Source organism: Manihot esculenta, chromosome 3, assembly GCF_001659605.2.
Source record: "Manihot esculenta cultivar AM560-2 chromosome 3, M.esculenta_v8, whole genome shotgun sequence".
NCBI lineage: Eukaryota > Viridiplantae > Streptophyta > Magnoliopsida > Malpighiales > Euphorbiaceae > Manihot > Manihot esculenta.
Genome location: NC_035163.2, coordinates 31,333,559 through 31,354,665, shown reverse-complemented (window position 1 = coordinate 31,354,665; position 21,107 = coordinate 31,333,559). Strand labels below are relative to the sequence as shown.

The window sequence follows — 21,107 nt, the reverse complement described above, 5'->3', positions numbered from 1 at the left end:
CAGAATATGAAGAAAGCATCTGAAAGATAAAACTCACTTTGTCGAAGCAACTGTTAAGACAAATTTTGATGATGTGTTGGAATTCTCATATGGTTCACTATAATCAACGATTGTAAGAAAAAACCATCATGTATATAATTAACTGTATTTCAAATTGGACAGACAAATTATTATTTGGCGCCAGCTAGGCGTAGCATCGCGAGATTGGGAATCCCTGTAATTTAAAATTTAGAATTCGATTTGTTTTAATAAAACTAACCAGTTTAATCTGACTTGCCTTGAAAAGAAAAGACAAAAATTACATATTATTAAATTGGAAAAATCGGTCCATAACCCTTGATTGAAGTCAAAATCCATCCATAAGCAACGGAACTGCTTTGGTACCTTTTTCTATTCTTTTTTGGGTATAAGTGCACTTAATCCTTGTCGTGAGGAAGAATATAAATTTTTTAATGAGCTAAAGTATTTTATAATAGGACATAAATATAATTTGATCATTAACCTTTCACGCAAATTATGGGGCAAATCTTACAACTAAAGCAAATTAAAAAAAGAATAAGAAAAGAAAATGAATAATGACTCATGGACCATAAGGGATTTTGATTAAGCATATGATCAAATAGCACACACAGGATGAATTATGCAATCAATAATACAAAAATTGTTCAATAATTAATGATGATCTTAATTTACAAGGGAACTGAAGCAGTGCAGAGAAAAAGAGTACATAAGATTAATGCTGGGGTTTTTCAATTTCAAACATATGCCACTTTAAAAATTGATTTCTTTTAAAATTCCATCAACAAACTTACTGGAGCTGAGCCTCCAAATTTTGACACTGTGGCTGTATCAACTCAGGTTCCTCTAAATCTTCTGACTGAATCTGTATATCCTGAAATAAGCCACATAACTATCATCACTTAGCAGTATTAACCTATCATACAACAACAACGTATCACCAATGCATTCATAGAGTCGTCTCAAAAACTATGAAGTCTAGAGTATGAATCCTAATTGGAACCAAATGCAAAAGTAAAATGAGAAGATGAGGCAACTAAGCCACTTCACTATTTTCCTTTTAAGTTGCATGAATAGGCAAGACAAGAGCAAGTCATAAAAGAAAAGCACATAAGAACACACATAATTAAGTAAGCAGATTCAGAAATGCACCTCCAACTTCATAGATAAACCTTGGAGTTTCAAATTTTCTGAAGGCTGATGGGAACGCTGGTATGAGTACAGATATTAAAATTGGCAGAGGATTGACAGAGCAACAGAATTTTACAGCAATGTACATTACACTGTTTAAACAGATTTAGGAAGTAAATCCAACCCAAAAACAGAGCTATGTAACTATGTCCTAATTGCAAAACAACTTCTACGCATGAAAATTGAAAACTTGTGATTTCACACCCACATGACATATCAACTCAACTTCAACAAGCACCTGAACTCGCAACTCACTATAATGATTATGTGCTGCAGAGAACAAGATATGACAGATTATCAAGGTACTTGAAAAAAAACACGTTACCAGGGTCAAACATACTCAAACTTTGTGTGACCAAATTATGCATGGGATGCAGGTTCTTGACCAAATACATGAGGATCAACAAGTTCAAGTATTGTGTCCAACGACTAAAAGACACTACAAGCTGTGTTCCATGCTGCAAACCTTTGAAAGAAACAGAGAGTATGGCCCTCCACAGTAAAGATTTTAATTCCACCCCGCAAACAGTATAAAGTATTGAAGTAAAACATTCACTTAACAAGAAAATATTTGAAGGCACAGACATGAACGTTAAAGATTTGTTTGTATTGGATACCTTGCCCATGCTCAACTAAGTGTTGGAAGTTTATTCCCCTAATCAATATTTATACAATCAAACAGTTAAAAGCAGTTGAAAGGATTAGCAAATACCTGTGCATGTATCAGTTGGTGTGGCTGCTGATCTTGTGCCATTGCATAGGCTTGTGGCTGAGACATTCTATAATATGGTTCCTTTAGGTCGAGTTTGCATGATGACGTTTGAAGTATTCCTCCTTGTTCAGCCCCAGGACCCCACATTTTAGCTATTTATGTTGAGCAAGTTGTTAGAAACTGATAGAACAAATCAGCAGGAGAGGAAATAAGAGAAGGAAAAAAAAATACAACCTGACAGTGTTAAATATATGGTATAACTTTGAGCATTGTGGGCAACCATGCGAAGCCTGCCAGTAATTTCTTGTCCTGCCATGACATAGAGTGGCTGAGACAGAACACAGCGTAATTGATACCAGTGGGTTGTAGGAGCACCAGGGGCAGTTGTAAGCCACCTTTGTACAGTACTGTAGACCAAGACAGTTTACATGTAAACCCAATAGATTCATAAGGCAAAGATGTAAAATGCAGACCTGTTGCAAATGCTCAAAAAGGAAAAAAAAATAAAAGACAATATTAATCAGGTCAAAGATTACCTTCCATTAAACAACACATCAAACCAACAAGCCAATCCATGCACTCTGGTCCCCACAGAAGCCATGAATTTTAAGGGAATATCAATTTCATATAATTCCTCTTCCTGCAAAAAAAGAAATAAGAAATAGTTTACATCATGGAAGAATGAGCTTTTCTTCTTCAATTACCCTTTCAGGGCCAAACAAAACAAACACAGCACAGCCTGTAAAATGCATTTTATTGTCCAAAACCCATGTTTTAAAAGCATTCCAAGCAAAATTTCTTTCGGATATAAAACATTGAGATACCAAGGATAAGATATGAAATCCATAGAGAGTAAAACAAGATTACACACTCATGGGATCATTATGGATAAGAAAATTTTCCATAATAGAAAACAAGTTTATCATTAAGGAACACTTCAAGGCAGTAAGCAAGAAACGAATATATATTATCTTCCTTCAGAAATAGGATTTATATAAAACATGCACAACTGATAAGAAGCACAAGAACAGGTCTACAAGGGTGAACCAATACCTTTATTTCAGTAAAGTCTAACACATGAAAAATTGCAGGAGCCACCAGTAATCTTGGGTCAAAAGCATCCACCACAGGCTGTATGCATAGCACAACAGACCCCATAAAACAATGAAAAAAAAAATCATATGTAAGCATAATATTATAACAATATTGGACAATTGTTCTGGGAGGTATTTTCTTCCCGCAAAAAAATACACATACAGTATGTAAAAAATAGAAAATGGACAATTTCAAGGTTTTGAAGTAAATCCAAGTGGCAAAAACGGTATTTAGCTGTATATCAGAAACATGCAGGTAAAGTAGACCTGAGAGAAGTATCCCTGGAATGCCGATCCATATAGAGGTGTTAAATCAACTCCATAATAGTTTTGTTGCTGCCAAAAGAGAGCCTGCAATTTCATAACAAAAAATATATCACAAACGGAACACTATAACTTATTTGGATCAATCTATACCTAAAACAAAAAGTCAATGCGAGTACAAAAATAGGCAACCACAATAAGATAGCTCCACTAGTTGAAAAAAATGAATTGGTCCAGAAAACTTCAACATAATCATTTCAAATACATACCTTATTAGCAATTTCAACAAATAAATATTCATCACTGAAAGGTGCCATATGGATTCTGCAAGAGCATGCAATGTCAACTTAATAATGTCTAAAATAACATAGTATTAACAATTTGGATGTGCAAATAATAGAAGCACAAGACATGCACACATTAAAAATCCAAAATAGGCTTAAGCCAAAAGGATTACACCAACAGGATTGTTATGAGAACAAGGCAACTCTAAGTAAGATCATGACCATCAGATCACATTGAACTTCAATGTGAGTAAGTACAATTACATCCAAAATCTAGGAAAGCATGACTTGAAGAGGAAGTGTTTGAAGAATAACACTTACCTTCCAACTGTAGGGAACATTTTTCCATTAGGGAGAAGAAACCGATCTCTGGCAATTACATAGGATTCTAACATTCTTTCATTAACTAATAAGGTGCCTACACAAGTCACATCACTGAGAAAGTTAGAAAAAATATGAGTATTAACTCGCTTCAACATGTACTATAAATTATAAAATGAAGCTTAGGAAATTTGGTGCTAATTTCAACATATCCAAAATTTTTCATCTTTGGTCCGACAAAACTCATTCCCAATAAAGGATCCCTTGAGGCAAAAATTTGTATTAAAGAACAAATAAACAGGCCAGGTCATCGACAAATTTAAGTGGAGAACAAGCAGGTGCAACATCAATAAATAAGAATCACCATCCACTAGAATAAAATAAAAAATAAAAAGAAGATGCATGTGGTTACCCATTGGTTCAGAGATCAGAATATCTGCTTTCTCTGGCAATTCAACTTCCTCGATTTTACCCTTTATTACCTACATTCAAAATAAACATTAGCCATAAGGAAATGGAACTTGTAGGAAACAAATTAACAAAGTAATATAGCATGACAGAATCTTACTGTAATCCTTTCACCCAGTGATGGATTCCCAGCAATTAGTTTGCGAGCATATTCTGCCATTTCAGATGCTTCCACAGCATAAACATGCTTTGCACCAGCCTGATGAAAGAGAAGGGGGGTGAATACAAGATTAGCCTACAGTAACATCTACAAAAAAAATGCACATATGTAATATTCAGACAAGATAAAAATTTTAATTCATATACCTGAGCAGCAAATAAAGACAAAATACCACTACCAGCACCAACATCAACAACAATACGACCAAAAAAATCTGCTCGGTTCTCAATGACAGCAGCATAATAGGTTCCTGAAACAAACAGTGTGGCGTCATAGTTATACTCACCAATAATAGATATCCATTATAAATTTATTTTTCCAGGCATTTAGAGTACATGAAACAAACTAACGAGTCATGACAGTTGAGGCTTAATCAAGCTTCTGAACAACAAAACTGAAAATGAATAGGAGCACAATATCAAAGGGAGAAATACAGTACAGCAAGTGATATAACCTGTCCTCACATAATCCTGCAGCATATTTTGTTGATGTAGCAATTGTCCATAATAATGAAAATACATTTTAGCTGATGATGCCTCTATTTTATTATCGAACTTGCTTCTATGAGTTGTGACTGCTCCATTTGGTAAACTTATTCCTGGAAGAGAAATAATAAACAATAAGGAGCAAATGACGGCATAATAAAATGCAGAAGTTTAAGTAGAAGCATCTTTGTGGAGAAAGCTAAATGAACTGGACAGACAGCAGAACTGATTGCGGATTGGACAGAATCCATTTTGAAACATTTCCATTCAATTTAAGAGATTAAGGTACAGATATGAATCCCAATCTATTCTGCTTCGTCTGAGCATAGGTGATTGCAATTATACCAATTTTCTGGTTGAGAAGAGGAGAATTCTTTTAATATTCAATTCACAAATTGGACTTTGTATACAAATATGACACTATTTTCTTCATTTAAAAATGTACATTTCTGAAGGAAATTACCCTTCCAAATTTTATACAATTAACAAATGCTTAGTTCTTCCATATTAATATTGAGAAATAGTAAGAATCCCTATGAGCATGCTTCTGTAAATGTTGTTAGGAATGAAAAAGTTCAAGTCCTTTAGGCCTCCAATCACTAGAATTTCAATTGCAATTAACGCAAATTTCAAACTAAATATACAGGAAATTATTTTTTCCAAGAACAAGAAAAAGGGAATCAGCAAAGATGAAATTCGGAAATGTTATATGGGATATCTCCAACATCCAACTTTACATGACAACTTATATTAGAGAGACATCTGCAATAAACTGTGACAAAAATTTCCAAAGCAGCACCTTGAACAATGACTTCCTTCTTCCATTGCTCAAATGCACAATGGAAGGCCCTGCTCTCCTCCTCATTTCTAAATTGGACAGTGATTCCTCTTGAATATTTCTGGTAAAAAGTAATACTGTTAAGTCATGGACATCTGGTAACACTTCAAAAATCATACAAGCATATTCTGCTGCAGCACCAATCATTGTCCACATTCATTAAAAAGTAACTTGTGGCAAGGAGATATTGCTATATTTCTATTGGCTGTATCTTTTTCAAAAGATTGTCCTTTTATTAGAGAATTTCCAGTTGTCCCATATTCTCATCCAATAAAATAAGACGATAATGCAAAAATACAAAGCATCCAACACAACAGTGAGTCAAGGTTAGCTGCATAATATGGGAAGGATAGAAGAACAAAAAAAAAAATCAACTATAAAATGAATTCAGTACCTCTTTACTGGTATCAGATGCTGAACCTTCACATATGCAAACTAATTGAGCAGGTCCTAGCTTGAATAACTGGTCAACATTTAAATTTAATAAACATATATGGTCAGGCACACTCTTTAGCCACAATCTATCACAAACTTCGTATCTAGACTACAAGTCGTTGATTTTTACAAATATCAAAGAAATAATACACGAATACATGCTTATATACTTGGCATTAGTTTGGTCAGTGAGAAATACACAGAACAAGTGAGAGGCTCAAAACTTATGAAAGACTTATTTCACTTACGGCACAGCAACTTATATTTGATTTACAATTTCCAAACTTTTCCATTGACAGTAGGGAAAGCACCTATTTTCTTTAAAAAGGGGAAATAATTAGAAAAAGAAAAAAAAAAAAAAAAAGACTACTTACGATGAGCTTGGAACGACAAAGAAATCAGGGGAAAAAAAACTATTCTCTCAATGATTCAGAATCCGAAAAAAAAAACACCAGACTTCTCTATTCACAAGCCTAAATGAACTCTGCATTCCTTGAACAAAGATCAAGGAAGACTACCCACCTCACTGATTTTATTTTCTTCGACATTCTCTCCACTTCCTCAGCAACCAATCAAAAGAACAAAAAATACAACTTGCATACTCGAAACAAGAAATGACACTCACCTGAGCAGTATTAAGATCGACATTAATAGAATCAGTAGCGTCAGACTCGTGAAAAAATCGAAGCTCCACAACTCCATTATCGGCGCTAAACCTAGCAACCACTGGAGAAGCTAAAGAAGAAGAAGAAGAAGAAGTTGATGATGATGAAGGAGGATATAAATCAGTTATGGATGCCAAAGCAAACTGTTGTTGTTTGTTATGTTTTTGGGCAGCTGAAACCTCCATTACAGCCTCCTCCAGGCTCAATCCCTTTAATTGAAATATATAGAAAAATGAAGAAAAAGAGATATACTCGAGAGCCCAGCTATAAGGCAGGTGGCATATGAAGCGTATGCACCAAGTGAAATTAGGGTTTTACAAAAAGCGCGAAGCTTGAGAGAGCGGAGGAGAGAGAGCTTAGGGCCGCCAAGGAGAAAGCAATGAAAAACTCTAACTCGGCATTTTATACTCCATATGTTTCAATAAATTTGTTTGCTTCATTTCAGTCTTTAACTCCATATTAAGAGCATAACTTTTCTTAATCATGATTTTGTAATTGGTGATTTCACAGTATGACGTGTGAGCATCTAATGGATCTGATGAAGTGAAAATGAGCCGTCCGATTATATTTTGATTGTGCGACCAAGGATGATCGGCGAGGATGCGTTTGGGCTACTTTGCTCAAGTGGGAAAGTGGATATATTCACTATACTTTTGACCACGTGGGAGAGCTGCAATTGGAAGCGTTTATGGAGCTTTAATCCATCGCATACTTAAAAGTGTCGCATTATTCTAAGCTTTCTAATCAAATTAACCCCCAAAAAAAAAATCTCAATTTATCCACTAAATTTATCGTTATTATTAAAATTAATTTTAAAGCATAAATTGAATTTTTCAATTACTAAGGTGTGGAAGAAATTCCAAGACATGATGAGAAGTTTGTTGAAATCGGTGAACCAGAAACGCTTGAGCAAAAGCTCTACCGTCGCTTTCAACGGTAACAAACAAATCTCCAACGCCTCAACCAGTTAAGGCAATGACGCTGTACTTCAAATGACCAAGTCAGAGATGTTTGGATCTCGTTCTTTTTACATTTCACCAAATAACCATCGCCAAAAGTCATTAACCAGAAGCACTTTTTTCTTTTTGTTTTGTATCATATGCCTCTTAAAAATAAACTTTTGCATCATCAACCATGTCTATTATATGATTTTTGAGTTTTAGGGTTTTCTCCAAAATTTTTACATCATCAACCATGTCTGTTATATGGTTTTTGAGTTTTAAGATTTTGATTTGGACAAGGGCGAGAGAAACAATAGCCAGTTGTTTCTTCAGAATATAACTCATATACACATCTTCGGTTCCCTTTAATTTGGGGAAAAATTTGCCCTTTTGAACATACAATGGCTTTTAATCAAACTCGGTGTTGCGTTCATTTTAGAGATCAATATGAAGCAATTAAACAGTTTAGGTACTAAAATCTTATTTAGTTAAGAGTAACTTAATTAGAGAATTTAAAATTTTCAAAAAATATAAAAATTATTTCATATTATTTTTTTACTTTTTATAAGGTCAATAGTTTTTATTTCTTATTCCAATCTAGTTAAGTTACTTTTATAAGGTGATTATCAAAAGCAAAACATTTAAACCAAACAAATCTAAACTTAAATTCAAAATAAAGTGAAAAAGTTTTCAGAATTATAACTCCATTTAGAATTAAAAATTTTATAAAAATTAAATTAAATTGATTTCTTTTCTTAAAGAAAATACATTCATTGTGTAAATGATAGATTCTGCCCTTTCTTGGAACCTGATTCTAATGCACGTTTAGCTTATTCAACAATAAGCCAAAAAATACCCCAATACATGCAATTGGTCTTCATAATTACATCATCCCTAGTGCAAATGCGAGTACTCTTTACTAGGAAATTAACATTCCATTGAACACTGAATCATGAAATAGCATTAATATATTATACACCATTAGAAGCCCAACCCCACCAACCCAAACTCCCCACCCGTTTCATAGAAAGACCATATGAATATGATGGTAGGAAATTCAACTCCGGACAAAATGTAGACAGCACATGATTTATTTAGCAATGGTATAAACCTAGCAAGAAGGGAGACGATCTACAAATTTCCAACATTTGCATAAGTGATGCTTCTTGGTAATATTTAAATTATAGCAAATAATAATTTAAATGATAGAAATTCATTATGAATTGGATGCAGAAGTTTCAATTCCTTGTGTACTATTACCCCTGAAATAAACACATCCACTTCCCATTCAAAAATTATTCTTAATTCAATGCATTTGTCTTGAACAATGTCAATGTGAAGGGTAAGCAGGATCAATCAAATAAACAACCAGAGGAAATGAGCCTCATATCCTAATTTTATCCTAAAAGAATTCTGAAGGGAATGCGATAGCATATCAGAGTTCAGGCTTGATATCCCATAAAAAGTATTCAGTGTACGTAAAAGTGGAACTAGATCAACCCAGACTATGGAACCATATAAGAAGACAAACAATTACCATGCTCGTGAGTTCAATAGATCTTCCATATTTCTGCCTAAACATTGTCCACTTGTCCTCATGTAACGGTTGCAATGATAAATTAAGAAAGCTCACCTAGCCAAGCATGATAGTGGAGTACCAAGGACCCAGACCCTTGAGAGTTTCACTTATTTTTGTTAGCATGAATACAGAGAACATAGTGCTATAAGCAAGAATTTTCTTATCTTTCAAGAATCAATACAATTTAAACACTAGTAATACAGAAATTAGGAAAAAAGCCAAAAAGAAAAAGAGAGAATACAATATCCATTTCCACCACAAGAAATAAATAGCAATTACGTGCACTTCGACATGTACTGTAACTTTAAACAACAACAGACAGCGGCAGCAGCACATTACAGTTTCAAAGCCCTCAAGATGACGTCGGTACCTTAGCTCTAAGATGATGTTGATAACTTGACAGCTTTGAATGCAGGGTGAAGCAACCCAAGCTCATCTTTTACTTCAAGTGGATTGCTACTCTCATTTCTCACTCTTTTAACTCTTCGGCTAGCCAGTGATTTATGAGTAAACCCATACATCTGCAAAATTTGATTGTCTCCAAAATTGAAAGCTCGATCCATCTGCTTCAAACACCTCTCCACTGGATAATCACCAAACTTTCCACATGGCTTGCAACCCACAAAGTGAGTCACAAGTGGCCACCGGTGATCACCAAGACCTGGATGATAATTCTCGATCATTTCCTCGTATCGATCAACTAAAATCCCCCAGTAACCATGCAAATAATAAGCACTCTCAAGATAAACCTTCTCACCCCACTTATCCCTCTGTGTAGCCAATAGATAAACCATTGCAGACTGATCATCAGCTTCAAAAACGGGTCTATCCTTAAGCTCCCTAGTGAGTACCTTCCCAGCTTCTTCCCTAATCTTCCCTTTAGGCCCCATTGGCGCCCAGGCATCCAAAATATCCAATGCCCACTGACAATTCCTCAACAGAAAACTCCCAGTATTCAATCCAATCCAATTTTTCTGATCGTATACCATTTCATTCCACCCGTGCATCACAAAATTGGAATCTTTGTACCTCTCCCAAGGGACCTCAAATGCCATATCTGAAAACATGGCATCACTATCCATCCACCACAAAAACTCGATCTCCGGATGGGACAGCAATAGCTTCCTTATCAACGGAAGCTTCGCCCAGAAACCAGCCATTTCCGCATCAAGCAGAGCCATGTTATAAAAAATCTCAATCCCATGAAGCCTGCAGTAATCGATCTTGTTCTTAATCGACTTCAACAAGTAATGATCCCCGACCGGATTCTCACAAGGTTTAGGCGAAGATCCCGTCACCAAGAGCACTCTCGGCTTGTTTGGTCCAATAAAATTGGGGAAATTAGGGTTTTTCCTCAACCAGTCAGCTCTCTGCTCGTCCCAATCCGAAATCTTGGGTCCGAGACTGTACGGCTTGTTGGGATCCGGCTTCTCGTCTTGCCCTTCATCCACCAAGATCTTAGTGATATCAAATGTGGCATAATTGTTTGGATCGTTGTTACTATTGATGTTATTTTGAGTTGTCTCGGTGGCGGGTTGGGCTTCGACGAGGACTCGGTGGGGCTCAGCGTGCTTGCGGGAGGCATAAAAGCGATCCCGGAGTTCATTGAAGTCCTGCTCTGGAGTACCAAACTTACCGGCGCCGATGATGCCACGTAGGACGATGACGGTCATGAAGAAGCAAAAGAGGGTGAGTTTTCCTTGGCGAATTGCTCGCCGAATACGAAGGACTCGGTGAGTCCCGAGACACCGCGCCAGCATCTTGACTCAGCCCGAGTTGGAGAGCTTCCCTTCCCTAATCCTAATCTCCTTCCTTTGAGCCAAAAACCGAAGATTTCGCTTTGGCTTTGTTCGAAGAAGAAAAAGGAAAAAACTGTTAAAAGGGTATGGTTGTAAATAAGGGAAGAATAAGGGGTAAATGCGAAGGAGAGAGCCGGCGGATTGAGTGGGGGAAGTGAGAGCTCGAAACGGAAAGGTTTCATCCAGGAAGAAGAAGAAAGACAGAAAGGGCAGAAATAATTTTTTATTTTGATTTATTATTTATTTATTTATTTTTGGGCAGAATAACTTCTTTTGTGTGTAATGTTGCACGTAAGCACGTTGATGAGATCAATCAATGAAAGGATGATCACTTGATGTGGAGCGTAAACGGTAAATCGTACACGTTGGGACTGTGTACTGCGGATCACGCGGTTCTGGCTGGCTGTGATCTACGCTTCGCAAAGTTCGCAGGTCCAGCCAATAATAATAATTAATAAATCTAGTTTTCTTAAAATAAAAAGGCAAATACACTAACGTAAAAACTGCTGGTTTGTTTAGCGAATAGTTACTTTGTTTTTTTATTTAATATTTTTAAAAAAATTAGAAATTAAAGTGTTATATATGTAAGTAAAAATTTCTAAAGGCTAAAGCAGTTGTTAGATGGTGGAGGAAAAAGACAGATTGCACATGTCTGTGTGAACACGCATTTATACTAAGCACATGTATGTCTACGAGATTAACCACATTTGATTTTGTTCAGATGTAAGCGAAGATCAAGTAGATATTTCATACCTTTTCTCCTGCGTCGCTTGTGTCAGCTTCGTGGGTCATGATGAGTTTTTTTTTAACCAATTATTTGGTTTTATTGTTAAAACATATTTTTAAATATTAACTGAAAATTTGTAATTTATTTTTTAATAGCATGTAAGTAAATATTTTGACAAAATGATTTCGCGGTTTCTTTAAAATTTGCCACTATAGCTCCTGTTTAGCCTTTAAAATTGCTCAGTTAAAAAAGCCCTTAACGAAGAAGCGGGAGAAATAGGGATGGCAACGGGTAGGGTACCCGCGAAATTCAGGGTATTCAAATCCGAAAACCGATTATATTTATAAAATCCGAACCCGTCCCAAATCCGTTTAATATTTTATTTTTACTATCCGAATCCGTCCCGAACCCGTTTAACAATACTCGCACAATACCCGAACCCGATTTTTTTAATTCAATTCGATGAGAAAAACTGACAAATAAACTACACCTAACAGTTGCACAACCCAGCAGACCCAGCAGTGTGTTCAATAACAAGAACCAGCAACTCAGCAACCCAGCAAATAATGATTTATAATCATATAATCAGATTAATTCCATAAATTCTAAAAATCAACAGTATTACATTAATCAAATAGCAAATAATTAGATTTTTTAACAGTATCCAAATAATTAAATAAATAGTTCCTAAATTCTAAAAATCTTGAATAGCAACTAAAAATTTTTCAAGAACATACACACAAAAGATCTTGATTATCAAAAAATTTAATTGTAAACCTGAAGAGAGTTCCAAGAGATGTCGCCGACGCCGATTGAGGAGGGGAAGGGTTGTCTCTAGCATCAGTGAAGTGGAGGAGAGAAGCGTCAATTGAAAAGAGTAGATGTCACCGACTGGAGAGAGAAGGAGATATCGCCGATGCCGACCGGGGAGAGGGAAGAGTTGTCTCCAACTGGGAAGTCGGAGATGTCGCCGCTGGAGAGAGAGGAGATATCGCTGACTGGGGAGATTGCTGACTGGGGAGAGAAAGGAGACGTCGCCGGTGCCGACTGGGGTGCCGGCAGTCGTCAGTGAAGTGGGGGAGAGGCGTGACTGAGAACTATGGGAAGGGAAGAGAGGGAGAGAGGCGCCGACGAAGAGAGGAAAGCAGAGTAAAATGAAAAAAGGAATTAGGGATTAGGGTTACTTCACTTAGTTTTGTTAATATAGCTAATCGGGTTCGGGTAACGGGTATCCGAGCACCTATTCCCGAACCCTACCCGAATCCGAGACGGGTAGCATTTTTCAAATCCGAACCCGCCCAAATCCGTTTTGTAAAAACCCAAATCCGTCCTAATAGGGTTTGGGCGGATCGGATACCCGCGAAAACCCGCCCGACTGACATCCCTAGGGAGAAAGGGTAGACAAGCGATAGTTAGCGTCGACAAGGGTTTGCATCTCTTCAGTGTCTGTTGGTTGTTTTTATTTTTCATACCTCCTTTCATTTTTTCTTTTTTTTTTTTATCTCTGATAAGAGAAATGATTCCATTCATCGATTTTTTTCATCACAATTAGATGGTCGCTGTTGGTTTTAATTCTATTTTACTCTTATTTTTTGTTACAAGTCCTTTGCTTTGCTCTTCAGTGAGAGTTATTTCTTCTATATCTTATTCAAGGGTTGATGGCTATATGATTTTGGCTATTGGGGAGGATCTTTTAACTTTGTAGCATTGCACCGATGTATTCAATGGGTTATGCTCTTGTAAGGTGATGAGTAGCCAAAAGTTCTGTTGCACCTTCTCTTTATTTGCATAGTCTCTAATGAGTTGCTTCTGTCTAGCCACATTCCTTTCCTTTCTTGTCTTGGTTGTATGCATGCTTGTTGTTCTCCCTACTCCATTTCTATTAGTTGTTTGTTTATTTGTCGATGGATTGGACTTTGGGTTGCCATTTTTATTTCTTAGCTTTTTTTTCACATGCCCTAATCTTTGGTGATTCATATAATATTTCAGTGTTTTGATGAACGTATGAAAATACGAGTGTGGATTGGTCTGAATTAAGTTTAGACACTCTGTATACTGAGTTGATTTATAAATTTTGAACAGTGATTTTGACTGTTTTGGACTATAATTTGGATTATTTTCTTTTGAACTCTTGGATTATATTCTAACATTTTAATTTTCTATATTAATTTAATAAATTTTAAAAAATACAATAAAATTACATTAATTAAAAATATTTACCTTAATCCGATTTACTATAAATCAAAATACTTTCAGTATATAAATAAATTGTCACTTTATTAAAAACAAATATCACCCATTTTAATATTTATTGAGTGTATAGTAAACCACATTAAGTTAAAAATTTCTCAAAAAAACCTTTAAAATGACGATCGACCGAACTAATATGAGCTATGATATGTAAATCTCTGTAAATTCAAATGTAAATCAAAATATTTTTTATAATTTAATTCTGTCAATAATATAACCCCACGTTAATATCTGAGGAATCAAGTTAATCAATTAAGCAATCAATTTGATATTTTATTAGCTTAATAAATAGATATTAATATTATTGATTTTTGTAAATCCTTATTAATTTATTGTTCTTTCTAGATTAAATTAAAGTTGTGTTTCAGCAAAAAATTATTTAATTAAAGCTTGAACTTTCAAAGTAGAAGTGATTAGGTGAGGGAGCAAGATGTTATGACATTTAAACTATGGTAATTTTACAATTTTTCCAGCATAAAATAGATCGTATTAAAAATGCATTATAGCCTACAATTTAAAAAAAAATTGATTTTGAAATAACAATAATCTATTAATAGTTAGAGCTACATCTAAAAAATATAATAATTTTCATTAATATTTTATTTTATTTTATTTCTTTTAATTTAATCCATACAAGAATTATATGAAATAAATTAAATAATTAGCAGGTTAAGTAATAATTAATTGATGTCTTTAATATTTTAAAAATTATATTAGTTAATTATGCGTTAATTTTTAGCCGTTAAAGTTTTAAATTTAATTTTTATAATTTAAAAAAAATTATCGATTAATTCATTACATTTTAAAAAAAAATTAGTAGTTTAATTAAGTTTTTAATATATTTTACTATTTAATTCATATGATTTGAAAAAAATTAATTAATAAATTTTTTAAAATGTTATCAACATTTTAATATATTTAGAAATTTATTAATGAATTTTTTTATAATATATGAATTAAATAATAAATTTTTTTAAAAACTATTATTTAAATCATAGAATATTAAGAGCTACTGCAATAAAACCAAACAAATTTTCAATAAGAATATTATTAATTTAAATAAAATATTTGATATTGACTTTTTTTTTTGTCATAGAAAACGAAAAATTAAAGGAGCATGGAAGTACAAAGGGTGAGATACCCAAGCCAAGCCAAACAAGGCATAACAAGATATTTACAGGAAGGGCTCACATCACGGAAGGTGCAATAGCAAGCGAACAAAGTCCCTAAATTGACCAAACAGAAGATAACTCCAAGCCATGCCTCCCCAATCCGCAGCACAAGAGGGTCCCAAACAATGCTCAAAGAGACTTGAGAAATATACAGAGGCAACGCATCCGAATCCACAAGGAGCCCGCCGTCCACCCACACCAGCCAGGCCGCCACGCCCATGAGGAGGGTTGAACCCACGGAGGCTATGTGGATTAAGGTCAGTGAAGGGAACCACAATGGCTTGACTATGGCTTGGTATTTCTTGCTTGAACCAAACAGATAAATTATGGCAATGTTTAGGCAGAGGGGAATCACTGTGATTACAAATAGTGAACAAAACGACAGAATATTGGATTTAGGTTTTGTAGTTTTGGGTTTGGTGGGGGAAATTTGGTGGTATTTGGTGTCGTTTTGATGAGTTTTGGCAGCCATTGATAATGGATATTGAGGATCGTGACAGATTCAAAGAAGAAGAGGAGACAAATAAACTTAGTGGGGAAGATCTTGTGAGTTGTGTAATTAAATAAAAAGCATTTGATGAGGGAAACGTTACGGTTCTTGAGCAAATTTATCCCTAATTCTTTAGGAATCCTTTCTCTTTGTGTGTGTGTATTTATTTCCCATTTTAATAATTTGGTTTAACACACAGGGCAAAAGGCGTGATCAATAATAATTTATATGTTAAAATTAAGAAAAAATTATAAAATTATTTCTTTTGAATATATGTAACTCGTATATATAATCTAATTAGGAGTATACATTGAGTGCAATCTCCCGACCTAACTATTATATTTGGCATTTATTTCTCTTTTAAATAAAAATAAATTGTGTATAGAATGTAATTTAAATTAGAAATTCAATTTTTAATATAAAAATTAATGTCAATATGCAAAATTTATTTCACCTTGATATTTTTTTTTAGAAATACCTTAACAATAAATTTAACATCTAATATAAATATATTTTAAATATTTAATTTTATTTATCATGATACGATAAGAGAATTAAAAATAGATAAAATGATCTTATGTTGAACTTTCATATTGTGTATTAAAATTTTTTTTCTTTTAATAATGTATGGTTAAAATTTTTATATATGAAGAATAAATTCGATGAATAAATTTTTTTTAAAGCGTTAATAGAATAAAAAAAATAAAATTAATCAACATTATTTAAGTATTAATTTATTACATTTCAATGCTTATTCTCATCTTATATTGTTTGGTTGTAAAAATATGTTATAAAAAAATATACTTTATATATAGCCAAAAAGGTTATTTCGGGTGGGTACAATATTCTTGTGTGACTGTTGTTAATTCCGGTGGGAACAATATTTTTGAATTTGGTCAAATTATGCAAGTTTTATGCGAAAACCAGATTGAATTTTGAGTAGGGTTCAATGACAAGCTAATATGATTCCTCATTATTTTTGTTATATTAGTTGTATTATATGCTAGTCTCATGCATTGGTTTGAGCTCATGATAGCTGTAATACCCGGCTAGACTCCGGTATCGGAATTTCTACCGTCCGGTGGAATCTCGGATGTCGGAAACCTCTAGAAGGGTAAAAGCATGTTTTATAAAATGTTTTCATGTATTTTAATGTTTGAAGTATAAAAGAAAATGAGTTTTTACATGAAAATAGCATTGGAGGAAAACCCAGGTTCGGCCGCCGAAAGTCAAGTTCGGCCGCCGAACATGCATGCGTTTTGGAGGCACGTTAGGCCCCCGAAAACATGAGTTGGGGAAGTCCAGGTTCGGCCACCGAAAGTCAAGTTCGGCCGCCGAACATTGCATGGATGCGGAGGCATGTTCGGCCCCCGAACGTGGCCTGGCCAGCCACCTATAAAAGGGGCACTTAGCCGAAATGGGTGAGCTTTCTCCCATTTTCGGCCACAGCAAGCTTCTGACCTTCCCTTTGCAACTCTTGTGTTCTTCTTCCAAATCTCTTCCATATTTCTTGAGTTTTAAACTCACATTGCAAGTTTTGAGCTTTTAAAACCAAGTTTTGGAGCTTTGGGAACTCAGGAGCTCACTTTTGTGGATCTCCAAGTTTAGGTCGTCTCTCTCTCGATCTTCAAGAGGTAAGAGCCGATCTTAAGCTCCTTATGTGTTTTAACTAAGTTTTATGCAAGATCTATGGGTAGAAATGCATGTTAGGGTATATATATTGAGTTTATGGGTTTTGATGCTTTGATGCACAATGTAGCTGGTTTTTGTGTGTTTGAAGTGTTGTAGATGGGGTATAGGATAGTTTGAGACCCCTAGGTGTAATGTATGTAGAGTATACATGTTGTAGAGCAAGTTTTTGCATGATTTGAGCTTGGGAGGCAAAATGTGCATAGAGGAGCTGAGTTTCTGCCCTTCGGGAGAAGCTCAGGTTCGGCCGCCGAAGTGACTTTCGGCCACCGAACCCCTTTTGTGGAGGCAGCATTCGGCTGCCGAAGTTGCCCCCGAAAAGAGACTTTCGTCTCTGTCTGGGACTTTCGGCCGCCGAAGGTGCCGCCGAAAGTGCCCGACTTTCGGATCTGTCCAGGACTTTCGGCCGCCGAAGGTGCCGCCGAAAGTGCCCTGTTCAGCCATTTCATGCATATTTCTATGTAATGTTTCAGGATGTTTTAGGGGTTTTTTAGGGAAGTTTATTAGAGTTATGTTTATGTATGATTGGTCCCTCATTGGAGTCCACCCGTGTAGGTTCGGACCCGAGGAACCGAGGACCTCAGCAGTGAGATAGCTGCTTCAGAGTTTGTAGAGCTTCAGCCAGAGGTGAGTGGAATGAACCTTAAGTTTTTAAATAAATGAAACATAACTTTTTGGAGCATGTTCATGCATCATATATGCCATGATATATTCTAGGTTGTTTACGTTAGTATTCACGAATATGTTGCATTGCATAATATGATGTGGATGCGGATTGGCTATTGAATGATCCTCTAGTCCTCCTATGGTATGATATGATGATGATACGGTATGGATTGCCAGTGAGGCCCATTCTACGCCCCTGGACTATGTTAAGAGAAAGACCAGTGAGGCCCATTCTACGCCCCTGGCATATTGGAATGTTATGTTATGTTATGTATGTAAGAGAAAGACCAGTGAGGCCCATTCTACGCCCCTGGCATATTGGAATGTTATGTTATGTTATGTATGTAAGAGAAAGACCAGTGAGGCCCATTCTACGCCCCTGGCACGAATGGACTATGTTGAGGACTATAGGTGACAATACCATCCTTATATGATATGTTTGTGATGTGTTGCATTTCATGGAAGCATGAAATAATTAATATATGTTTTTCTCTATTCTGCTCACTGGGCTTTATAGCTCACCCCTCTCCCCTAACCCCAGATGTGCAGGTACAGGGTAGACCAGGAGGTTAGCCAGAGTATGAAGTGATGTTATGTAATAGTTAGATTGTGGACATGAAAATTGTATTATGATGTAATGTAAAAGAGTTTTAAGTTATGTTATGTAATTTGAATATTGAGAATAGAGTTGTGCTTGACCAATACAGATTGTTAATCCCACTTGTATGTACATGGTCTTTATGATATGAGATATGAGGTTATGTTTCAACCAAGCTGATGTATGATGAGATACCCCATTGGAGCATTTGATGAGGGCTCCAGTGGAGGTTTATGTTATGTTTATGCTTATGTACAGGTTGAGCTTGGTTGTTATATGAAAATGTTTACAGGTTTATGAGTATTGTTGATCATGTATGGGATTAAAACAGGATTACAGGTTATGTCAGGCTTGCTACGGTTCCCGGCGGCCTTATGCCGATCTGAATCCTAGCGCCGGTAGCGGTCCGGATTTTCGGGCTGTTACAGAGTGGTATCAGAGCCCTAGGTTCATATGGTCGGACCTAGAGTGTTGGGCTCATAGATGTTATAGAAGGTCAAGCACAATAGGAAAAGTCATGTCCACTAGGATAGGATGTTGAGTCCTGTCTTGCATGATGATGTGAAATGCCATGACTTTATGCATGTGCATTGATGATATGATATGCTATGTGATGTATGTGATGAGGGTTCATGTGTGCCCACATGAACCATATGATGCTAATGTTTGCTTGTTATGAGCTGTTTTTCAGAGAATAGGATGAGAGGAACTCGTCGATCTGCAAGATTGACTGGAGTGCCACCTGAGGATGAGTGTAATACCCGGCAGATTCAGACATCGGAATTTCTACCGTCCGGTGGAATTCAAGGATGTCAGAGGTTTCTAGAAGGGTAAGAGAAAGGTTTTCTAAAATATTTTCAAGTATTTTAAAGGTTTAGGGTAGAAAACGAGTTGAGTTTTGTGGAGAATTGGCCAAAGGAGTTTCTGTCATGTTCGGCCCCCGAAGGTTAAGTTCGGCCGCCGAAAGTGCCCAATGTTCGGCCCCCGAAGGTTATGTTCGGCCCCCGAAAGTTGCATGGTTTTGCATGCAGTTTCGGCAGCCGAAGCTGAGGTGGTCGGTTCGTTGTGCATGCTCCTCAGTCCGTGGTTTGGCCAGGTGTTCACCTCCAGATCATGACCAGAGGTTAGGCCACGTCTCCCTTGACTCATCTGCAAGCTTTTAAGCAGCTCATGCAGAGGGTTGCTCGTTTGCAAGAGAAAAAAAGAGGTTTTGGTGGTTTGAAGCTTGTGAAGGGGATTTGGTGAGTTCAAGTTGTTCCTCTTCTAGTTTCAGGAGGTAAGAGAGGTCTTGATACTTGTTTATGGTTTTAACAGCTTTTAAAGCGGTTACGGGTAGAGTTGTATGTTTAGGGTTTAGAGTTTAGTTTTGATGTGTTAATGGTGAAAGCATGATTATGTGTTGTGTTAGTTGTTTTGTTGGGGTTAATAGGTAGTTTGGGACCCCTTTGTGCATATACCAGAGTATATGTGAGTGAAGACGCTGAGTTATGCATGTTAGAGTGTGTTGGAGACGTTGTGCATGAGAGGAAGCAAGGTTCTGCCTTCTGGAGAACCCAGCTTCGGCCGCCGAAGTGAAGATTCGGCCGCCGAACCCCTTGTGGAGGTAGTTTCGGCTGCCTAAGGTTGCCTCCGAAAGAATGGACTTTCGGATCTGTCATGCACATTCGGCCGCCGAAGGTGCCGCCGAACATGCATGAGTTTCGGCTCTGGAGAGGACATTTGGCCGCCGAACCTGCTGCCGAATGTGTTCTGTCCAGCCTTCTTTTGCATGAGTTATGTGATTATTTTCAGAGGTTTAGAGGGGATTATGGGGATTTGTTTAAGAGTTATTCAAAGTATGTGTGACACCTCATTCGAGTCCATTTGTGTAGGATTGGACCCGAGAGTTCGAGGAGGTCATCAGAGTTAGAGATATCAGAGTCAGTACAGTATCTGCCAGAAGAGCAGAGGTGAGTGGAACTAAACTGAATATTTTATTTTGAAAAATGACACGATTCTAGCATGATCCATGCATCATAAACTGCCATGTTATGTATTAGGTTGTATTGCATTAGAATTCACGAAGATGATGCATTGCATAAGATGTTGTTTATGTGGATGAATGTTGGATGATCCTTAGCCCTTGATAGAGCACAGAGTACAGATATAGAGTTATGGCATGAGGTAGCCATACCAGGTCGCCCCTGGATAGTCCAGGTCGCTCCTGGTACTATGAGATAGACAGTTTGACCTGACTCAGATAGAGAAGTCCAGGTGAGGCC

At 36.3% G+C, this 21,107-nt stretch overlaps 2 protein-coding genes across 3 annotated transcripts; both read right to left on the bottom strand.

The window, feature by feature from the left end:
• Nucleotides 1-569: 569 nt before the first annotated feature.
• On the bottom strand, nt 570-7,351 carry LOC110612056 (probable histone-arginine methyltransferase 1.4). 2 transcript variants are annotated; one of them, XM_021752702.2, is made up of 16 exons: nt 6,896-7,351; nt 6,230-6,298; nt 5,797-5,896; nt 4,967-5,110; nt 4,659-4,762; nt 4,453-4,551; nt 4,297-4,366; nt 3,885-3,981; nt 3,549-3,603; nt 3,283-3,366; nt 2,975-3,052; nt 2,458-2,561; nt 2,156-2,328; nt 1,922-2,073; nt 1,171-1,227; nt 613-892 (listed from the first exon to the last, which is right to left on the bottom strand). In XM_021752702.2, exons 1-16 carry the CDS (start codon nt 7,118-7,120, stop codon nt 809-811), a joined length of 1,695 nt encoding a protein of 564 aa, XP_021608394.1. In that variant the 5' UTR covers nt 7,121-7,351; the 3' UTR covers nt 613-808. The 2 variants fall into 2 exon arrangements, with proteins under 2 accessions (XP_021608395.1, XP_021608394.1); XM_021752703.2 differs by lacking the exon at nt 1,171-1,227 and having other exon boundaries at nt 570-892; nt 6,896-7,348.
• A 2,243-nt stretch (nt 7,352-9,594) lies between these two features.
• LOC110611947 (xyloglucan 6-xylosyltransferase 2) lies at nt 9,595-11,476 on the bottom strand. The gene has a single exon (XM_021752531.2). The coding sequence runs from the start codon at nt 11,213-11,215 to the stop codon at nt 9,833-9,835; it is 1,383 nt and encodes a 460-aa protein (XP_021608223.1). The 5' UTR covers nt 11,216-11,476; the 3' UTR covers nt 9,595-9,832.
• Nucleotides 11,477-21,107: the final 9,631 nt, after the last annotated feature.